Source organism: Motacilla alba, chromosome 4 (genome assembly GCF_015832195.1).
Source record: "Motacilla alba alba isolate MOTALB_02 chromosome 4, Motacilla_alba_V1.0_pri, whole genome shotgun sequence".
Taxonomy (NCBI): Eukaryota; Metazoa; Chordata; class Aves; order Passeriformes; family Motacillidae; genus Motacilla; species Motacilla alba.
Genome location: NC_052019.1, coordinates 66,579,887 through 66,600,158, shown reverse-complemented (window position 1 = coordinate 66,600,158; position 20,272 = coordinate 66,579,887). Strand labels below are relative to the sequence as shown.

At 40.8% G+C, this 20,272-nt stretch overlaps 1 protein-coding gene across 3 annotated transcripts in view; it reads left to right on the top strand.

The window, feature by feature from the left end:
* Positions 1–20,272, top strand: part of SPATA5 (spermatogenesis associated 5) — a 161,909-nt gene that overhangs the window by 5,623 nt on the left and 136,014 nt on the right. For all 3 annotated transcript variants that reach the window (XM_038136214.1, XM_038136215.1, XM_038136216.1), the window contains exons 6-11: positions 596–725; positions 1,354–1,410; positions 2,075–2,198; positions 3,303–3,558; positions 15,155–15,309; positions 19,475–19,684. In XM_038136214.1, the coding sequence (XP_037992142.1) occupies positions 596–725; positions 1,354–1,410; positions 2,075–2,198; positions 3,303–3,558; positions 15,155–15,309; positions 19,475–19,684 (932 nt within the window). The remainder of the gene's footprint in view (positions 1–595; positions 726–1,353; positions 1,411–2,074; positions 2,199–3,302; positions 3,559–15,154; positions 15,310–19,474; positions 19,685–20,272) is intronic.

The window sequence follows — 20,272 nt, the reverse complement described above, 5'->3', positions numbered from 1 at the left end:
GTCCAGCTTCAATTGTACACAGCAGTACCTTGTTCTTCCAAAGTCCCTTATGTTTCTATCTCTTTGGCTCTTAACTTGTGCCATTAATTAGGCAGATTAATCCTTTTAATGTGTGTTTTTCATCACCTTGCACACATACTTAAATCAAGCCTCACAGCATTTCTAGAACTTTTTGGAGCGTTGAAGAGAAGTGGTTTTCTGGTGTGGGAAATTTGATATAATGACACTGTAAGAATCGTGGATAACTTAAAGTGTGTTCATGGATGTTACGTACTCAGTTGAGTAATGTTCTTGAGAAAACACAGGGAAGATGATAATGAACTGCTGAAAAATATAACGATTTAAAAAGATGCATTTTAAACAGAGCCTTTTGGACTTTAAAAATACAAAATGTGTATGTGTGTCCCATTTAAGAGTGATCTTTTTCCCTGAAAGCCTAATTCATCATAATGACGTGTCTGTTAAATGAATTAATGCTGAGGTCAAGTTATTATTGGTAGTAACAGGGACAGTGAAATGTGCAAGTGTAGGCTGGGCCTGGCATTTATCACCAGTAACTTCTACACTCTGTTTGCCTGCATGTGCTTGTCCCAAGGGATCCCTCCTCCTCGAGGAGTGCTGCTCTATGGCCCTCCAGGAACTGGGAAGACCATGATAGCCAAGGCCATCGCAAACGAGGTTGGAGCTCGCGTTACTGTCATTAACGGCCCTGAAATCATAAGCAAGTAAGTCCACTTGCTTTATTTGCATTAATTCTGTAAATACAGTAGCCCAAAATATACCCTGGCATTTATCCATTGTGGAGAGATGTAGTATTTGCTGTGGGTTACCTGCCCAAGAGAGTCAAAAACAAGTGGGAAAGGGTTCTTTCAAGTAGGGCATATGTTTCTTGTGTTAAAAGAGGTTTATTGGATTTGGCCAGGAAATTTGTGTAAGGCATGGACTGAATTAAAGATGGGATTAAAACTGCATCTGCAGTTGCCTGTAGGATACTTCTGCAAACATAAGATGAACTTGTTAAAGCGTATTTTCAATTAAGGTGACACTGCACAGACTGATGTCTCCAGAGAACTAATGTTTTGGTTGTTAGTAAAAAAAATATAGGTAAAATTGTTTCTAACACAGAAGAGAAGCAGTTCCCTTTATCTCTAATGATTCTAACTTTGCCTGTGCCCCATTTCACCCTAATTTCTGGTCCTTGTGGAAATAAAGATTATTGTAGATTTGCCTAGACTTCAGGACTTTGAAAGTTTGCGCTACGGCTTTTTGTAACTCACAATCAGTAATTTTCCAGGTTGCCTGGAAAAGACAAAAACCTGCAAGATTTTTATTAAAATATTTTAATTCTCACAGGTTTTATGGGGAGTCTGAGTCGAGGTTACGTCAGATATTCGCTGAGGCTTCTCTCTGGTATGTTCCTCTGGAGAATTTTTTTTGTGGTGTCGGTTCCAGCCTTAGTGTTCTTAAAAGAAAAGTGTTTCCAAGAAGCTTTGAATTGTGACTTTTTCCATCCAGTGCTTTTTAAAAGAAAATAAATTGATTTATGTAGAGCTTAGGTAGGAGGAAAGCAGTCAAATTTTAGGACGCCTCTTAAATCCTTCTGGACACTGTCCTTTTTAGGTGATGTTAGGGATAGTACCAGATCACTCGACCTGTGTCCTTAGTGCATTGTGTGCTTATTTCAACAGATGGAAGTGTGAGCCAGAGTTTCACCAGGATCCAGGTTTTCCTCTAGTTTTTTATTGTTGGAGGCCAGCTCTAAATGAGTTGGTGTTGCTACTGGATATCACATTCCTCTGGAGGAGGGTGGCATCTTGCCCAAATTTGTTAGACCTGGTTAAGGCAGACTTTAGACTTCCATGTGACTGGTGCTCATTGTACATTAGCAAAAGATTATTGCATACAGAAGGTATTAGTTGTCTAATATTTTATTAATTTTAGTTTTCTCTCTGAGTGGGATGCTCGTTAGTTTTTGTAGGAACTGGGTGTTTTCCATGAGCAGCTTTCCTCTGCCTTAGTGTTTTAAATCTTCCTGAGTACCTTAACGTTTTTTATTTTTACTTTTTTCCCTCAGTCGCCCCTCAATTATATTTATAGATGAGTTGGATGCGCTCTGTCCAAAGAGAGAAGGGGCTCAGAATGAGGTGGAAAAAAGAGTTGTTGCTTCACTGCTGACATTAATGGATGGCATTGGCTCAGTAAGTTGAATGTAATGGGACAATTCATGTGCATGGGAACTTCCTGAACAAAATAATATTGCTTCTACAGTGGAGCCAATTTGAGATGTATCACTTGTGAGGAAAGAAAACAGACTTAGGTGAGACTTTGTAGAACAATCTAATGCTTTTTTGCATGCTAAGCAGAGGATGTAGGAGAGGAATGTCTCCTGAAAACTGTTAGTTTAAAAGAAAGCAGGTTTCTTCCTTTGCTTTCTACCCCTCTTGTAGTTTTGGAGATCAAACTGAAGTTTCAGTGATAGCCCATCATTGAACTAAACCAGGTATTTTTAATTGCTCTGAAATCCAAGTCATCAGAATACTTCTGGTGACGTGTAGGCTCTGTGATTAAAGGCAACAGCAGCTATTTCAAGAGTGCCAGAGCAGTATGTAGGGCATAAACAAAAGCCTAATAAAGAAACAGTAAATTTAATTGACTTGAGTAAATTATGGATTAAGCCCATAAAGTTTGGCAATCTCTCATCTATTGTTTTATGATTATTAGAAGGCAAGATGAAAGAACTCTGTCCAGAGTATGAAAATAAATTTCTTCTGTTTATGTAATTTGCAAGTTTCTCATTATTTTCCTGCATGGCAGTTTGAGTTGCCCAGTCTGGAATTGTTCACAGGCAGAACATATTTTCTGGTGGCAAAGGCTGATGGATATTCTTCCTGGAAAGAGTGCTTCATTCACAAGAAGAGAATGACATTACAGGAGACCTCCTAACTGATGGTGCCTCACTGTAAAAGTGAAGAAGCAGAGCTTGAGGAAATTGGCTAGGATTTTAGTCCAGCAGGAAAAGCAAGGTCATACAGGAAGCTTTATAACCTCCTGTCTGTCTTGAGTTTGATACCTGAACTGATTTGTTTCCCCAACCGTGTTTATTCAAGGTCTGCTGATACCGTTTTGTTGTTGTGCCAACGCTGTATTTTAGCTTGAGCACTGCTTTTTCCCTCCTTGGTTCTTAATTTCCTGATTTAGGAAAGGAGATTCTTGGGGATTAAAGTGGGAGTGCCTCTTGTAATATCTGTTTGACATTTAATTGTATTTTAGAAATAATATTTTGTGGTGTTTGGTGCCTTCAGGAAGGCAGTGAAGGGCAGCTGTTGGTCCTTGGGGCCACCAATCGCCCCCATGCCCTGGATGCAGCACTGCGCAGGCCGGGGCGTTTCGATAAGGAGATAGAAATTGGAATTCCCAATGCCCAGGACCGTCTGGACATACTCCAGAAGCTTCTCAAGAAGGTTCCCCATTCGCTCACAGCAGAGCAGCTGGCACATCTGGCTGACAGTGCGCATGGTTATGTGGGTGCAGACTTGGCAGCCTTGTGCAAAGAAGCAGGTAAGGCTTTGTTTATCTTATTTAGGGTATTATTTTACTGTTAGTCTCTTTATTAAAGAAAAAAAAATCCACAGTCTGTACTAATAGCTTTTGAAACACTGAAGTTTTATTAATTTTTGTGCCAAAGAAAACACAGCCAAGCTCTTCCCAGGCAGATGGGGAAAATTCTTTGTATATTGATAACTTTTAAAATGCGGCGTTAAGATCAATATCCCTGGGGAATCCCCCGTGCCATTTCTAGGATCTTAGACAGCTTCCTCTCAGTAAACCAATGGTTTTGGGAGTTAACTAACATCCCTAAGAGTTTTTCTACTCTCTAGACAACCCCTTGCACACAAAAATCCTATGTCACTCTGGCTGCACAGCTTGTCCTGCAGGTCTTTGTTCACAGGATGTGGAGGCTGTGGGCCTCAGGGGTGTTTCCTGTGTCTCCCTTCCATATTTTGTGCCTGTATTCCATTTTCCTGAAGATGAGGAGCTCCTGGCAGGGGCGAGGGCACTGTGTGCACCTGGCTCAGGTTGTGCGGCGGAGCTGAGAGAGCTGCAGAGCACACCCTGAGCTGGGAGCAGGAACGTGGCCTTTGGCCTTGGGAACAGGCATAGCCCTGGGGAATTATCCATGCCAAGGTTCAATATGTTCCAGGGAATGCTTCAGCGTGAGTTCACTTCTGTTTTCTTTGGATGAAATATTGCAAGTACGCTCTGTCAGTTCCTGGGTTTTGCTAGAGTGCGTCTGCACAGTTTGAGCGTTGGAACTGAAATCTGCCCGTGAGCAGCCCTTTAAAACAGCTGAGTCAAAATCTGACTGTCCAGCCCTGCTTACACATATTTGCTCCCTTGTAGTTCACAAATAAGTTTGCTGCATGTGCTGGTTGCTTTTATTTCCTTTGGCACCGGGACAGCTTCCTCTGGCAGTGGCACAGAGCACGGATAATTTGTGCATCGGAACTGACTGTGAAGATGACAGATGTTTTATTAGGGGTGATGGCACCTGGAACAGCAAAATCTTTGCTTGCCAGCTTGCAGAATTTTCAAGGGATAGTTCTCAAATAGGAATTAGTGGAGTTTTTATGGATCAAGAAGAAAAAAGTATGTAAGATTACTCATTTTATAGTGCTTTCCTCTAGGCTTCAGTTGTGTTTTAAGCTCTGTTTTAAGTTGGAAAACGTAATTTTTTTCCTGCTTGTATATATTTGTTAGTAAAAAAGATAAACTCCCTTTTTATTTTCCTTCCCCTGTGTTTTTGGGAGCCTGTCAGTCTGCCTGTGTCTCAATGCTCAACTAGTAAACACTTAACTAATGTAATCTCAAGTTGTCAGTGAGAAGTGCTGTGGTTTCAATTCCAAACATGACCCAGCTGAGGCTTTTACTTATGCATGTGCAGATGGATTCATAATCCAGCTGCAAATAGATGATATTTACCCACTTCTTGAGGACCTCTTAGAAAATAAATCTGGAATGTTGTGCAGGTTGAACATTGCATAGATAAAAACCTTCAGGCGTCTACCTGTGACTGCTTGCAGGACATGGTGTTATCCAGGAACTTTGCATCCAAAGCCAGTGGTGGGAACGAGGGGAGGAGGATGTCTCCTTCCTATTGCGCTTCTTTCTTCAAGTTTGAATCCGTGCTGTCAGATTTCCCTGGCGTTTGTTACCCTGGGGTGACCTCTGCTGGGGAAATTACAGTCCAGCACCGTTAACTCCTTGCAGCCCTCGTGAAGTTTTCCTCTTCAAGAAGTTGCACAAGCATGAGTCAGTCGAGCTGTTACATAAACTGAACTTAAATTGCTCATCATCAAGGAACGTTCTTAGTTGGGGTATTTTTTTTTTCCAGGTAAGCTCTTTATCTGGTTTTTATATTGCATTTTCAGCGCCTTGTAAAATATCGCTGCTTTCACTGGAGTTAAATTTAGCAAATACTTTTATAATATACTGTTTCTCCTCAGCAGAGCAAGATTCCTTCATATGGCAAATTTTCCAGTGTTTTGTCTAGTTTTTTGTGTTCTTCCAAGATGCATGGGCTCCTATTGCTTCACTTCAGCAACTCTGCTGTGGGCGAAGCTAGCTTGCTGTCCAGGAATGCTCTCTGATATTCAGCCTAAGCTTCCCTTGTTTAGTTTTATCCCATTATTTCTATTTACATCCTTGTATAACACGTTTGCTCTCCCTCCTTTGTGTTTATACCCTTCAGATATCTCTAGGCTGTTCTCATGTCCCCTACCTCCTCATTCATTACTGAGCCAAACTATAAATATTTAGCTCTTTTAATCTTTCCTCATAAATAAGTCCTTCCTGCCTTCCGAGAAATTGTGTTGATTTTTCTCTGAACTGCCTCCAGTTTGTCAATAACTTTTTTGGTGATGTAGGCCTTAGAATTGAACATCACATTTCACATATATGTATATTACATCATAAAGCATGGTATAAACATGTAGGTAAGACGTCCAATGCACATTTCTAAATGCCCAAAATGCTTGGTATTAAGACAACATCTCAGTTAAGAATTCTTCCACAAATGTTATTTGTGCTACGTTCGGACTTGATGTATGTCTAAGAACAGGGGAGATGTGGAAACTAGCTTAGAAAAAGGACTTCAGAACTCGGGAATACATGTTCAGTTTTTGGCACAGGATTACTGTTGCTTGCTGATTGTACTTCTGTTGTGGTCTGTGGGAGACAATCTTGAGTCCTGCATACCCCATTTATATCCTTGGTTTTGGGGCTGGAAAGACTGCAAGTTTGCAAGCTAAATATGTTTATATTCTTAATACAAAGTTTAGATCATTTTCCAGAGGACTCATCTTTCCTTATCTTTCTACTTCAACTCTGTTTCTTTAACACACGTATTGTGTATATACTGCTTATATAAACCAAGAGTGTAGCAATTAGTAACATGGTAAATGTAGTATTTGCAGGGCTTTTGCATCTCTAGTCAGGTTCCCTAAGATACTTCATTATAAAAACTTTGAAGTTTGCCTTCTATATAATTCTGAAGACCATTTGTTAATGGAAAGTAAATAACCATTGTAGAATTAAACATATTCCAATTGGTTTTTTGGCAGAAGTTGTTTGTTCTCCAGTGCAAGATTTGCTTAGTGGTACTGCTGGGGTCAGACAGTCAAGTTTCATGTTCTGTTCAGCAGCTCTGCATTTTCATGAGAATTTGGAAGAAGTTTTGGGGGCCTGTAATGCCCATTTTGTGTTAAATGTTTCTAGGCCCTCATGACTATGGTGTGTACAGAATTGTGGTGTGGTGTATGCTGAGACAGGCAGGGAGAGGAAGAGAGGACAAGAAACTTGGCCAATCTGTGCAGTGTGATCTGGACTTTCCCAAACAGGGTATTGTGTCCAAAACTCATGACACCTTTATATGGAGATGCTTATAATAATCAGCTAAAAAGTGGTTTTATTTTTATCTGCTGAGTTTTTAAAATATTAGTGGATTTTTCTCCTTTTGCTCCCCTGAAGATACAGGTCTAGCCTCTCACCAAAATGAAACCCCAAAGCTGATTTTTATAGGATATCTACATGTTCAAGGTTACAACATCTGCAGTGGCTACACTGGAGAAATTAAGATTTGCTGTGATTCTCTGCTGCCTAGGAAGATATTTGAGAGGTCCACAGAAGTTAACAGCCAAATGTGATAAACCTGCAGATTCCATGCTTGGCACTGGGCCACATCCTGGGGACATCAGCTTGCAGTGGGCTCCTCTTGGTAGACTCCTGAGGACTTGAGTACCATCCAAGGGATTCACACACAGAGAATTCTTGACAAGAAAAGGGCTGATTTATGTGTGTAGCTGAGAAAGTCATATTCTTCAGGTTGGGAGAGGTCTACTGTATCCTCAGTTATTTAGTAGACTGGTTTTTAGTGTGAACAGCTGCTTTCTGAATTGTTTTATCTCAAGCAGAGGAGCGGATAGAAGATAGACTGCCATATCCTGGCATGTAATGTCAGTGTTTGTATGACCTTGAGATCTTGATGCTTCTCTTTTATTTCATTTGCCACGTGGTCTTTTATGAATTACCTTAAAAATTATAATGGTTTTAATTTATTGGCAAAGATAAGCACTGTACTTCTTTTTTAAAAAAAACCCAAAACACATGAAATGTTAATTATGTAGCAGGGACATGAATGGTATAAACTGTACTGAATGTTAGAAGATGCTTAGCAACAAAGGTTTCCAAATATAGCAATTTATTATAAACTTATCCTTCTATGGCTGCCTGTAGCATTTCAAGAGGGTGAATATAAATATAGCTTGATTTCTTCAAGGAGTGGGTTCAGTCGTACTGTTTACAGAGAAAGGAAGTATTTGCTTTGTGACTCTCAGAATTTATCTTGAACATCCTTGTTCATTACACATCATTTCAGTGTGCTGATATAAAACACTTGGGCTGTGATAAGATAGCATCATGAGGAGAGGAAGAACAAATGGCTTTGTTTAGATAGCGGTCACTGGCAAGAACATTGATTTGCTTCCAGTAAGGATGCTGCAACCACTGAGACTTTGAGACTTCTGTGAAAGAGGCACTTGTGACTTTGTTTTGCATCAGAAGTTTTTTAATGGCCAAAAAAAGGTATCACCCTGCTTAGCCTTTAGGATTAGAATGGTTTACTGGCTTGGGCTGTCTGTAACAAAATAATCTTAGAGATAGAAGAGATTGAGATGCTTTTTTGACCAGTATGAATCAGCATTACTCTGCTGAATCTGTGAAGCCACTTTCATAGGCATGTGATAATGGTCAACAGAGTCAATTGTTGGTCAACAATTGTGAGTCTTGTGCTCCTAATTTTGATTCCTGTTGTTTGGAGATCTTGTCATTTGCCCATTTAATTATCCCTGCATTCTGGTGAATAATACAGGATGGAGAGGCTTTATGCTGTTTAATCCATAGCTCTGTGTATTGATTTTATGTGGATATTAGATCTGTAAAGGTGTGATTTATTTAGGAGTGTTCTGTACTTAGCTTTTTGTTTGAGCTTAGAAACTTCCTGCTGTATCTTCTACCCCCCAAAAAAGAGTTTCTGCAATCCACTTGCATTAAAAGTAAGAATTAAAAACCAATAATCACCTGAAGGTCTGTCTCCTAGGATTTTTCTGGTTTTCCCTGTCACTGGCGGGGAAGCGAATTCCCCTGAAGCCCAGGAATGTCTCTTTGTTAGACCTGTGTGGCTTTCCCCCCCCCCCCAGCTCCTGCAGTTGTGGTAGCCTGGCCACCTGCAGGAAACATGAGCCGTGTGGGCTAATGTGATTAACAGTGAGGCTCTGTGCACCCCGAGGAGCAGCCCCCGACTGCTCTCTCAACCACACAAACGCTGCCTTCAATCCGTGCCTTCCCAGCCTCCTATCTCCAATCGAGCTCTTCCTTTCAGCTCAGGCACAGCCCTGATCAAACAGCCCAGTGTTAGGGCATCAAGAATATCCCTCCTTTCTTTAAGCCATAAAGACTCTGAACCTTTCCCAGCACTGTCTGGACCCGGGTTCTGCTGGGGGTGTGCAACAAATGTAGATATTTTTCTTGGATTATATTGCTAAATGTAGGAATGTGGGCTTGACATGCTGTTGAAAATGCAGATTTTGACAGAGGCAGATGATGACCAAGGCAATGGGGTTGTTTGTTTTGCAGGGTGGTTTTTGGTTTGCTTTCTAATTAACTGACTGCAGTTACACATTTGAAAGGGGAAGCACTGCTTGGCGTGCTAAAATTTATTTTATTCCCTTATGGAAAGTGACTGAAAATACCATGTCTGTGTTATTTATTTATTAGTAGCAGGGACAAATATTGAAGCTATGCTGTTGCAAACAATCTGCTGTTGCATTGTCTAACTGAGCACTGGTTCCCATGTGACATTCAAAATGAGGTGGGAAAGGCTGCTTGCCTTTTTGTGAAAAGGTCATGTAGAAAATGTGGGAGTTTGGGGAATATTAATAACATATCTAGTCAGATGGTCAATGTAAAAAAAAAAAAGTGTTAGGAAATTTTTTGCAGAAAGGGCAGAATATTGGATTTTGAAATGCACTGAAAAGCACAGACATGATATAAAAGTCAAGATACAAATGAATTTTTGGACTGGGACTACTGAGTTTTCTGGCGCTGTGCTCCATCACTCTAATTTATAGTGTAAGGAGAGCAAGAAAATCCAACGCCTGTCTTCAGTGCTGAGAGTGTTAAGTTGGTGCTGTGTTTTGTGGTGTTTAAGTTGGGTCCCTGAAGCAGAGGATGTTTCTAAACCAGAGGAATTGGCTGAGCAGGTTAGGAGCAAACAGGCCCTTGCTTGCACACACACACGGCAAAGCAGTGTGGCTTTTTTGGCCTCTGTAGTATGGGTTTTGGGATTGTTTCTTCCGGCAGCAGCTTGGAATGATAGCTTTTCTGCAGAAGTGGCTTCATGTGCCTGCTTCCTCTCTGAAGCAATGCCGGTGCACGTTGTGTTGGTTTTTAGAGTTATTTTTTTCTTAAAGAAAATCCTTGCTAATTTTTTTTTGTTTGTTTTGTAATGGTACTTGATTTTCGGTTTTGCACGAGGAACATTGCACTCACTGCAGTTAGGGCATGTGAACTTTTGGTTTTCATCATAACTAATTTTAAGTATGTGTTTATCCAAAATCTGCAGCTAATTGGATGATGGGATTGCTGACTTCATGCACACAGTTGTGGGCTGAGTACTTAATAATCTGTTCAAAGCACATCCGTTCTGCCTTCTGATATTTATATAAGCAGGAAATAGGGATTATTTTTCAGAAGAGTTGATCAATAACTGTAACTAATATTTTAAATGAAGCTTCTTGGCAGATAGGTCACCATGTTCTTGCTTCTGCAGCTTGAGTGGTATGAGAGAAATTGTTATTCATGTGTGGCAATGCAGTCAGCAGTAGGCATTTGGATGTAGAATGATTAGTTACTGGTGGGGGACACAACTTAAACATTTTCAGGCAAAGTTTTCATAAGTCTCCTGACTTTAATTTTTAGCTGTATCCCTTGCCAACATTCTTAATTACAATTAGACTGGGCAGTTAGCCATTAGCTGTTGCTTATTGTCTTTCTGCCCTTGCTGTTCTGGTAGCCTGGCAGCCCTTATTTTTTTCCTCACACACGTGTGACCACCCTTAGGTACGTTGATGTCTGGGAGCAGGCTAGGAACAGGCAGTCTGGTATTCCTTATTTCCCTCTCTTGTCACAGTGTCGGGATAAATGACGTGTGTGTGTGTACCTGATCTGTGAATAAACTGTTTCCTCTACGAAAGAAGTTCTGAAAATGCAGTTCCTCCTTCCTTCCTTCCTTGCCCTCCCCTGTCACACCTCTCAGCAGCTTTCAGGCAGCTCCACAAACATGTTCCAGCAAATGTCGGGGCTCTTCAGGAAGGACTATAAATCGTGGATATAATCCCTGCAGTAGGTTAGTGCTCAGGTTAGCCCAGTGAATTTGCAATGTTATGGTTACGAGGGATTTAAGGGCATTATCTTTCCTGTGCAAACAGTGCATGAAAGTTCTTCAGGGATTTTTCCCATAAGCTCTGGCAGCTAAAGACAGATTGCAGAATATGGTTTTGAGAGCAAAAAGTCAAGGTTTCTGCTTCCTGACTTTTTTCCTTAATACAGTTGTATGTACGGGTTAAATTAAAAAAAAGATTCAAAATGCATTTTTAAACTGACTTTAAGTTACATGAAATGCTTTTTCTATGCATATGCCTGTTAAGTTTTGAAGTGTAGTATGTAAGGGTCTGGAAGTAGAGGAAGATTCCCCCTCCAGTGCCATAAGAAAGCTGGGGTCTTACCCATCCGTGCCCCTCTCTTGAGCATTCCACTGCCAGCCATGTGGTAGAGGATCACGTTGGACCTGACAGGGAGAAATGGTGTGTATCTTCTGGGTTTGGCCAGAAGAATTTGGGAGGGAAATGCCAGATCAGCAGAGAAAGAAGAAACATTTACTTTTGTAAACAGTCTTACAAGAAGATAACAATTTCTTTGAAACTACTTAAAAATTCTGGTATTGGGATTCTGGTAGAGTAAGTCCAGACAGGATGGATTTGCAAAAGGAACAGCTGATGGGCGGTAAAAGATGCATGATTAACCATTTTGTTGGGCTCAGTTTATGTCCTCAAGTGCTGTGTATATATTCTATTTTGGAAACCTAAAGTATATATGTTGGTCATTCTGAGTGGCTGCTTCCTATTGTTTACAGTGGTGTGTAATTATACACAGACTCTGACAAATAATAGCAGTGTCGTAGGATCTATTTTTAGGCTCAGATATTTGTTATTATGACCTAATGTGCCAAAACTTAGTCAAGCTATGAGCAAGAAAATCTTACAGGCAGACAATGCTATCGACCTTGTGCGTAGCCTGGTACCAAAGAAGGATCATCTGTACCAGGACAGGGCGTTCTGCTGGATTTTTTCCCCTCTGTCCACTTGGTTTCCTCTGTTCTAGACAGACAGGATGAGTAGTGAGGTAGAGCACACAGTTGCTGGGCTGGAACAAACTGTTTATTTTCCATTGTTTGTAATCATGCATGCCTTATTATGCTGCTCATTTTTTTTCTTTTCCTTTTTATTTTATTTAATTTTTCTTTTTTTTTTTGTTTAAACCGGGATTTTCCATTGCCGCTTCACTGAGGATCAGTGTTCACTATCCCTTTGCTCAAAATAGCTGTCTTCTGCCTGTGTGAAGTCCCACTGACCCTTCAGCACTTCAGTCCTTCCTCCCCTCATACAGGACTGGAATGAAACAGGGAAAATCCAGTCGCCTACTTCTGAGCCCCCCCAGGCAGTGCTGAGAGGGTTATTGGATGGAACTCATTAACCTGGAGTAACATCTGAAAAGCAGCAAGCGGAGCTGAAACAAGTGCTGTGTTCAGAGTCAGTTCACAGCAATGACAGTACCCTCAACCCAAAACATTCCCATGTGGAAGACACCCAGGTGCCTGACGTTTTCTGACGTGTTCCTGTCTGTATCTGCATTATAACTTCTGGAGTGGTGAACATGGCTTTGCTGTAGGATTCCACCTCCTTTGCCTCTGCACTGCTTCTGGCAGCAAGGTTTGCATTCTACCCTGCATTTCCTTACATCAAATCCATCTTTCAGCGTCTCGAGACAAGGATGTATTTTCCTGCCTCTGGCAAGCCAATGGCCGTATCCTTCTCCTGTTACTGAGCCCACCCCCCCCCGCCCCGTCCCCTGCCCCTCTTGTTAGAGGTCAATCTGAAGTGCAGGAAAGAATGATTATGATAACAGGAGGAAACAGGAAGAATCATGCTTTCTTTTTCAATCTGTTTTTTATTATTGTTTTAATGTAAAACATTGTTTCAATTAAATGCTGACCTGTGCAGTGGCGTGTGCGTGCACATGCTGAAATGAATTCCGGCTTTGTTTGGAAAGCTGTGACCTCTTTATTCCTGTTCTGGATCAAGGCTGTTGCCTTTCAAACCCGCTGCTGAGGACTGAAATTTCACTCGTACTCCTCGTAGCACTGGCTGTATCAAAACTTAAGAGCAGTGGTCTCCTTGGGCATTTTTATTTGGTGTTCTCTCTCAATTTTTAAAATAAATACGCTTGGTTTTAAGACTTAGTCATGCCAGGGAAGAAAAAATAACCATGACATTTAAAATGCCTCAAATGAGTGCTGGGCTACGCTGGCACCTATCTACTCAGTGGAGTAGGTATAGAAATAAGTGGATATCTTTGTCATTTACTTGCTTTCTCTATGCCTTAATTTTGTCTGATCTTATTTACTTGCATTTTTTTAAACTGAGACTCCCATGGGAATTGACTGCCCTGAAAGAAATTAGAAGACTGGACGCCAGTGTCCACTCCCACCCCACAAAGTCTTAGCTGCAATGACACTGGAGTAATATGTTGAGTTTCTTATTTGTTTGGATATAAATTTTAAACCTTCGGGGTGAATTTCTGTTGTCTTATTTAAGTTGGGGTTTTTTTTGTTTTTTTTTTTTTTCCCTTAAAATGAACTTCTTTGGAGGAAGGAAGAAGTGGGTGAGAAATTTGCCTGAGTTGTTAAAATGAGTCAGTTACATTTTATGCTTGTCCTCTGGTGACCAGATTTTCATTTTTCTCCTTGGCCTCATGGAATGTTCTTATTTATATATCTTATTAGTTTTGGATGTTCTGTGCAGGGGGAAACCTGAAATACAAACTTTTTTCTTTCTGTTATTGTTTTAAGAGCCTGCGTATTGGACGCAGGTGCTCCGACTCTGCCGTAATTGGCACTTGATGGAGAGACACCAGCTGTACTGCTTCACAGGGGACGTATTATATCTCTTCACACGTTGTATATATTGTAGGAAATGCAGAATTCCTGTCATTGTCAGAAACTTTGCATGTCTGCATCTACCAGTGCCTCTGCAGAAAAAAAAAAACAGGCAACAATCTGCTGAAAGTTAAAACCACGTCTATTTCCAGAAACCGCTTATCCCTTTTATTGTCCTTTCATGTAGCACTAATTGATGTTTTGTTGAGTTAAATATAGAAGAGACTTAACAAATGTTTGTCTTTTTATGGTCATGCAAGGTGAGCTGGTGTGGTATGCAGTGCTTCATTTGTTTTGGAACACATGGCAACAGATACTGCGTATCTGGATGTGTGTCTACCTGCACATAAAATTATACTCATCATGTAATAATATACAAAAAAAAAAATAAAATTAACGTTTTCAGTCACTGGACAGGTTTGGAAGCAGAAGCAATAAAACTCTAAATTATATTAGGCCTAAAAAGGGATAATTATACAGGAGAAACAATCCTGCTTTTGGGCATCTTACACAACAGGAGCTTCAGTTGCTCTCTTGGGAATGCCTGGGAGCTGCCAATGGTACCGCTCAGTCCTGCCTGAGGAATATTGATGTATTGATGTGTGAGTAGGTGGGACTTGCGTGGCTTTTGAGGGATTGATTTATAGGAAGAAACTAGGAATTAGTATCAAGATTTATAGATACTGTATGTGAGTGATTTGTCCAAACACAAGAATGGGTAAAAGCTCTGCCTGCATTTGAAAAGTGTAATTGCTGAAGGGAACAAAGAACTATTGGATGTCACAGGGAATGTTTGTTCCATATCAAGAAAAATGCAGGTGTCTGGCATCTTTCTACATGGAAAAATAGGGTTCCAGTGGATGTTAAAGCAATCTCATCAGGTTTTTTTTAAAAACTTTTGAAGATACTGTCCTGATAATAGAGAAGTGGGCAAGGATGCAGATTTTTTGTGAGCTGATTTAACATGTTTTTGAATGTTCATTGTCCCTCTTCCTCTGTGGTTCAGGAATGTGTTCAGATCAATGTATGGACACTTGGAGGGTTTGCCCTGTGAGTTTCATCTCTGGGAAAACGGGAACAAGGCTGTTTCATTCTGTCTTTTGGAACAGATACAATTTATATTCTCTCTGTGGTTGTTAAATCCCCTTTTTTGTGCTCTCTTTTCAGAAGTGCCTTGCGTGTTTCTTGACGTAGTTTAGGCCCAGCACTGAGACACTTTTGAACATCATTTCCTTTCCAGTGCTGCAGTGTGTTTGTGTGTGGAGCACTCTGCTCATGAGGACCAGGAGGAAGCCTACCTATTTCCATGTTTTCTTGTTTCGCTAGGTTTGTACGCGCTGCGCAGAGTGCTGGGGAAGAGGCCTGGCCTGTGGGACACCGCAGTGGCTGGGTCAGTGATGATTGCTTTCAATGACTTCCTGCAGGGGATGAATGATGTCAGGCCCAGCGCCATGAGGGAGGTGGCAATTGATGTGCCTAAAGTAAGTTGTTTTGTGCAGTGCTGTGGCAGCATTGTCAGGGCCACATAAAGAGATGAATTTCATGGAGTGGAAGCCTCAGGTTACTGGTAAATGTTGTGCATCATCTTTCTGTTTGCATGTTTGTTTATTTATTTATAATTTTGAAGAACCGATTGCAGAATGGTTCCCAATGCTCCAGGAAGAGTTCGGAGTGCAGGATCATATCTCCTGATCTGTGTTTTTTTATGCTGAGTGGATTAATGGGGTAAAAATCTTCAGATACATGTTCAGGGAAGGTCCAAAACAGCTGTGGAAGCTGGAGCCTTTTGGGAAGCAGACACAAACTAAAGCAGAAACCAACTGGTAGCATTTGTAACCAAAGTGTGTTGAAACAAAGCTGTGAAGAGTTTGATTGCTCTGATTTTTATGTAAATGTGGCCTGAATGTCTTCAGTGGTACTATATGGTTTTAAATGAAGCCAGAATTCAATGCTGATTATGTAGGCTGTAGGCTGATTATGACTGCCAAACAGTCACCTGTCAGGTGACTGTCATTATAAGAACAGTTTGTTTGGTGGTGCCAGGTTCATCTTTACCATGCTCGCTGCCCTCTTAATTACATACTATAGTAGTTCAGTAGCAGACCCAGCATGAATTGGGCTGGAGAACTGAGCTGGTTTAAGGCAGCTCTGATCTGTGTTAAGAAGATTGAGCAAAAGAATTTTGTATTTAATCTGACTAAATCCTGATTCTGTGAGCAGTTGTGTTGGTGTTCCTCAGGAGCTCCCCAAGCCCTAGAAGAAAACATTTATGTTTCATTGCATGGGAATGAGTCATTTGGGAATTAGATTGCACAACTGTAGACCCTTATTCCCAAACTATAGGAATGGGAAATAAAATCCGTGAACCGGATGCTGCACGCAGCCAGCTCGGATGTCGCACTTGGCTTGCTAAGAGTCCATGCTGTGCAGGGTGGAATTGCTTGGGCTGGCCCCAAACAGCTTTTCCTGGAAATCGTGTCATGGCACCAATATCCTCGAGGCTAAGTGGTTCTGCTGAGAGCCAGAGGTACTGACTCTTGCCTTGCTCGTTGTGCTGCTGGCTCTTGTGCTCAGGTTGTCATTCCATTGCTGTGCCTCTCAGGCACTCCAGTCCCTGAGTGGAGCCAGGTGGAATGCTGCCCAAGGGCACAACACAGGCAGGTAGAAGCAAGGTCTTGAAGTACTGCAGGAAATCTGTTCTCAGTCCTGGTCAACCTAAGGCTCCTCTTGTCCACTATACCACTCTCCTAATGATTGTCTTCCTTGATTGTCACTTGATTTTATTTGTTAAACCCCCACCAAGTTATTGGAGTACTACTGAAATTCATTCCTTTATTAACAGTATAGCAGAGATTATTTTTGTGCTGACAGGACCTGCATTTCCACAAAGTAATGAATATTCTTTGAAGATGTAGGGTAAATTTCAAGCCATCTGCTCGCTGCCTGGGGTGAGTTTAAAGTAGATCCTAAAGTAATCTGGGTGCAACAGATTTTGTGTCCTCCCATGTCACCTACCAAAGGAAGGGAGTCTGGAACATCTCAAAATATTCTGTGAATGCTATAATCTAAAAAATCCTTGCTATAAATAACTTCAAACACTAAATAAATAATAAGATGTGAGATTTTTTGTCCCAAAGAGGAGATAGGAATTTGAAGTACATTAATAATACCAGATTTTTAGGTATTTATTGCAGATACAGTACTCACTTGGCATCCCCCTTGGTGTGGATGGACGTTTGGCCCATGTAGTCACTTACTAGTAAAACCATTGACATACATGAGATTTTTTTTGATTTTTAGCTTCATTTTTCAGATTGTGGGGCTCTTTCGTATTTCATTGCTTTGCAGTAGCCATGTGCCAATCAAATGACAAGAGTTCAAAGTAACTTCTGAATAAAGCTACAATTCCTTTTGTGTCTGAATTGTGTTGGCTGTGACCAAGACAAATGCAGAATCCTTGCTGCCTAGCTCTGTGTAGCATCTTGCCTTCCATTTTTACAGAGCTTTTCTTGAACTTTGCTGTGTGTTACAACCTTTTTAGAAGGCTGCTTTTTCTGCAGCAGAGATTTAGGAAAGAGAGGATGCACATTATAAATCAGGAAGTTAATACTGCAGTTCTTGGGAGAGTTGCACTGCAGTTGCCGTTCCTCTCCTATGGGTCTTTATGAATTTTTTTCAGAGAGTGCTGTGGGTTTTGCTTGCCTCTTTCACTCCCTTTACTGTAATTCAACACTCAGATTTGTGTCTTTGCAGGCAAAAGATTCTGGATAAAACATCCTTTGCCTGTCTGCTTTATTTCTTTATTACTGGTGCTTAATAACCTCTGGGGAGCTGCTGCTCTGCATCACACTCTGAGCTCTGCTGACCCGGGAGAGAGCTTAAGATTGCAGCAGTAATGAAATGTTGGTGTACACACTGTAGCAGAGAGCTGGTTTTCCGTGTGTGAGCCCAGCCCCAAGGCTAATCTTTAAAGCTATTTCCACAGTGACAGAAGGTCACACCTGATTGCTGGTGTTGCAAAACCTCTCCTTTGAGTTCCTGTGCAAGTGAGAGCAGTGTAACTATTGCTGGTGGACTGTTCCCCAACCTCTCTCCCCTCTCCTCTCCCCCCCACTTATCTCTCTCCTTTTGAAATTAGGGCAAGTTTGTTTTGTTTAGAATTCGCCAGAATGCGAGGGTAATGGTTTATTAGCTATTTTTGCTTTTGGTACTATTGCTGCACCAATTCCACGCCTTGTACTGTCACAATTTAAAATGTAGGCGAAGTCAGAATAAGTCTCCAGACTGCTGAAAACAACCTTCATGTAAGGTGACCTTACTTCACCTTTTCTGTACAATTCTGTCACTTTTGCTGGTCTTAAATGTCATGTATTGGCTCTGAAAAATCACTTCAACAATGCCTGACTGATATCCAGTAGACTGAATATTTGCAGAAGGTAAATGACTGAATATTTAAGAGGGTAAAAGTAACATTTGAATGTTTTCTCCCTGGCTTTTTATGTGCATGTAAAGTACTGCTAATAGATCTTGCCTTCTGTGGCTGAAATTTTTAGGGAATTCATGATGGCCTAATTAGTTTCAAGATGGTCTTGTTCATGGTAGTCAAAATCTTTGTCTAGATACAAAGACATGGTGATAGAATGACTAGTCCATGCTTTGCCGGGTATGAGTAAGGATTGATACTGAAAAAAGGAGAACAAGCTTATGTTGTCTTATTCCTCAGAAGAAGTTGTCTAAGAGTGTCATATTTAGTTCTGTGCAGTTTACAAAGCTCCTACCTAGAATCAAGGGTTGTAGGGGTAGGTAGTACATCTTTTTCAATGAAATTAAAGTCACACTATGTGACTATGAACAGTCACACTATTTCATATCTGGCTCATAAACAGAACCTTTTGTTATGTTTGCTGTTTGCTCTCTGCTCTCTTTGTAATTTTATTCTATGTCAAAGTCTGACAATCTGAGAGAAATTTTATTTGATTTGAAGTTTGCTTGGCCTTAAATAAAAGTGCTTGCACCACATCCAAAATACCTTCTTCATCCACTTCAATAGCAGAATGAATTGCCTTTCTCATGGACTGTCTACTTCTACTTTCCACTCTTTGTCCTCGCATCAGGGAAAAATAGGGACAAACCAAGGGTGACACCAGATTTCAGCTCGGGGGCAAGGCAATACCTTACCTCTCAGCAACACTCTGCTTGCTTTTCCCGTATAACTCACTTTCCAGAGCTGAAGGATGATTTATGTTGAGCAAATTTCTGGAAGAATGTTTTAAGGCAGAGGCTCATTTGATTTAGGTGTGCCTTGACATGTTTAATATTTGAAGTGAATGGGAGTGGATGGTGACCAGAGGAAGAGAAGGCTGGGAAGATGTGAGAAAAGTCTCAGGCTTGTTGACAGCCATGTAGGAAGAGGTGTGGCAGGTTTTGGATCTGTCTGCTTTTTTTGGTAGGACATAACACATGCCTTTATTATTCCTGACAAGCCTGTCTTGTGCTCCTTGTTTAATAAAGACTTTTTGAAGAAGTGACTCATTGAAAACAACTTCATTAAAGAACCAGTGCACATTCTACAGAGCATGTTTGATTTGTTTATTTCAATAGTTCTGCTCCATGGTCTGAATTCAGCAAAAATGCTCTGTTCTGCAGGTATCTTGGTCAGACATAGGAGGACTAGAAGATGTCAAGCTGAAGTTGAAGCAGGCAGTGGAATGGCCTCTCAAACATCCAGAGTCCTTCATCCGAATGGGGATCCAGCCTCCCAAGGGTGTCCTGCTTTATGGACCTCCTGGATGCTCAAAAACCATGATAGCAAAAGCTTTGGCTCATGAAAGTGGCCTCAACTTCTTGGCAGTGAAGGTAGGCCATTCACACACTCACATTTTCTTAACTCCTGCATAACAACTGATGGTTTTACCAGTTTCCAGTGTTAAAATCCAGTGGCTCTTAGTGATTCTGATCCCTGTATATGCTCCTGCAAACACCTTTTAAATATCTAGTAAGTTTGTGTTTTCTTGTATGCTTTTAAAAGAATTGTTATTTATTTTGTCACAGCACACATGTGGGATGGGTGGGTAAGCTGTGGATTGAGATCTTAAATATTGACATTGTTTAAAGTCTTTCTAAAAGTGGCAACAGTATTTATACTGCAATGAAAGCAATGAAAAGTGACTCTGGACAGTGGATAGCTGCTGTTACTGTAATAATTACTGGCTTGGAAATATCATCTAATCTCTTACATTCCTTTTCATTCCTCAGGGTGGTCACTTTCCTTATCTCACTGTTCGTGTTTCATTACAGATTTTTCTTGTCCTATTTGCCTTTTTTTCTGGGGAAATAGTTCTACTTCATCAGCTTTCAGAAAGCTTGAAAAATCAGTTGTATCTGGAATACTCTTGTGTAAATGGGATATTCTCTCAGCGTTAAGAAACACTTAGTATAGAAAAA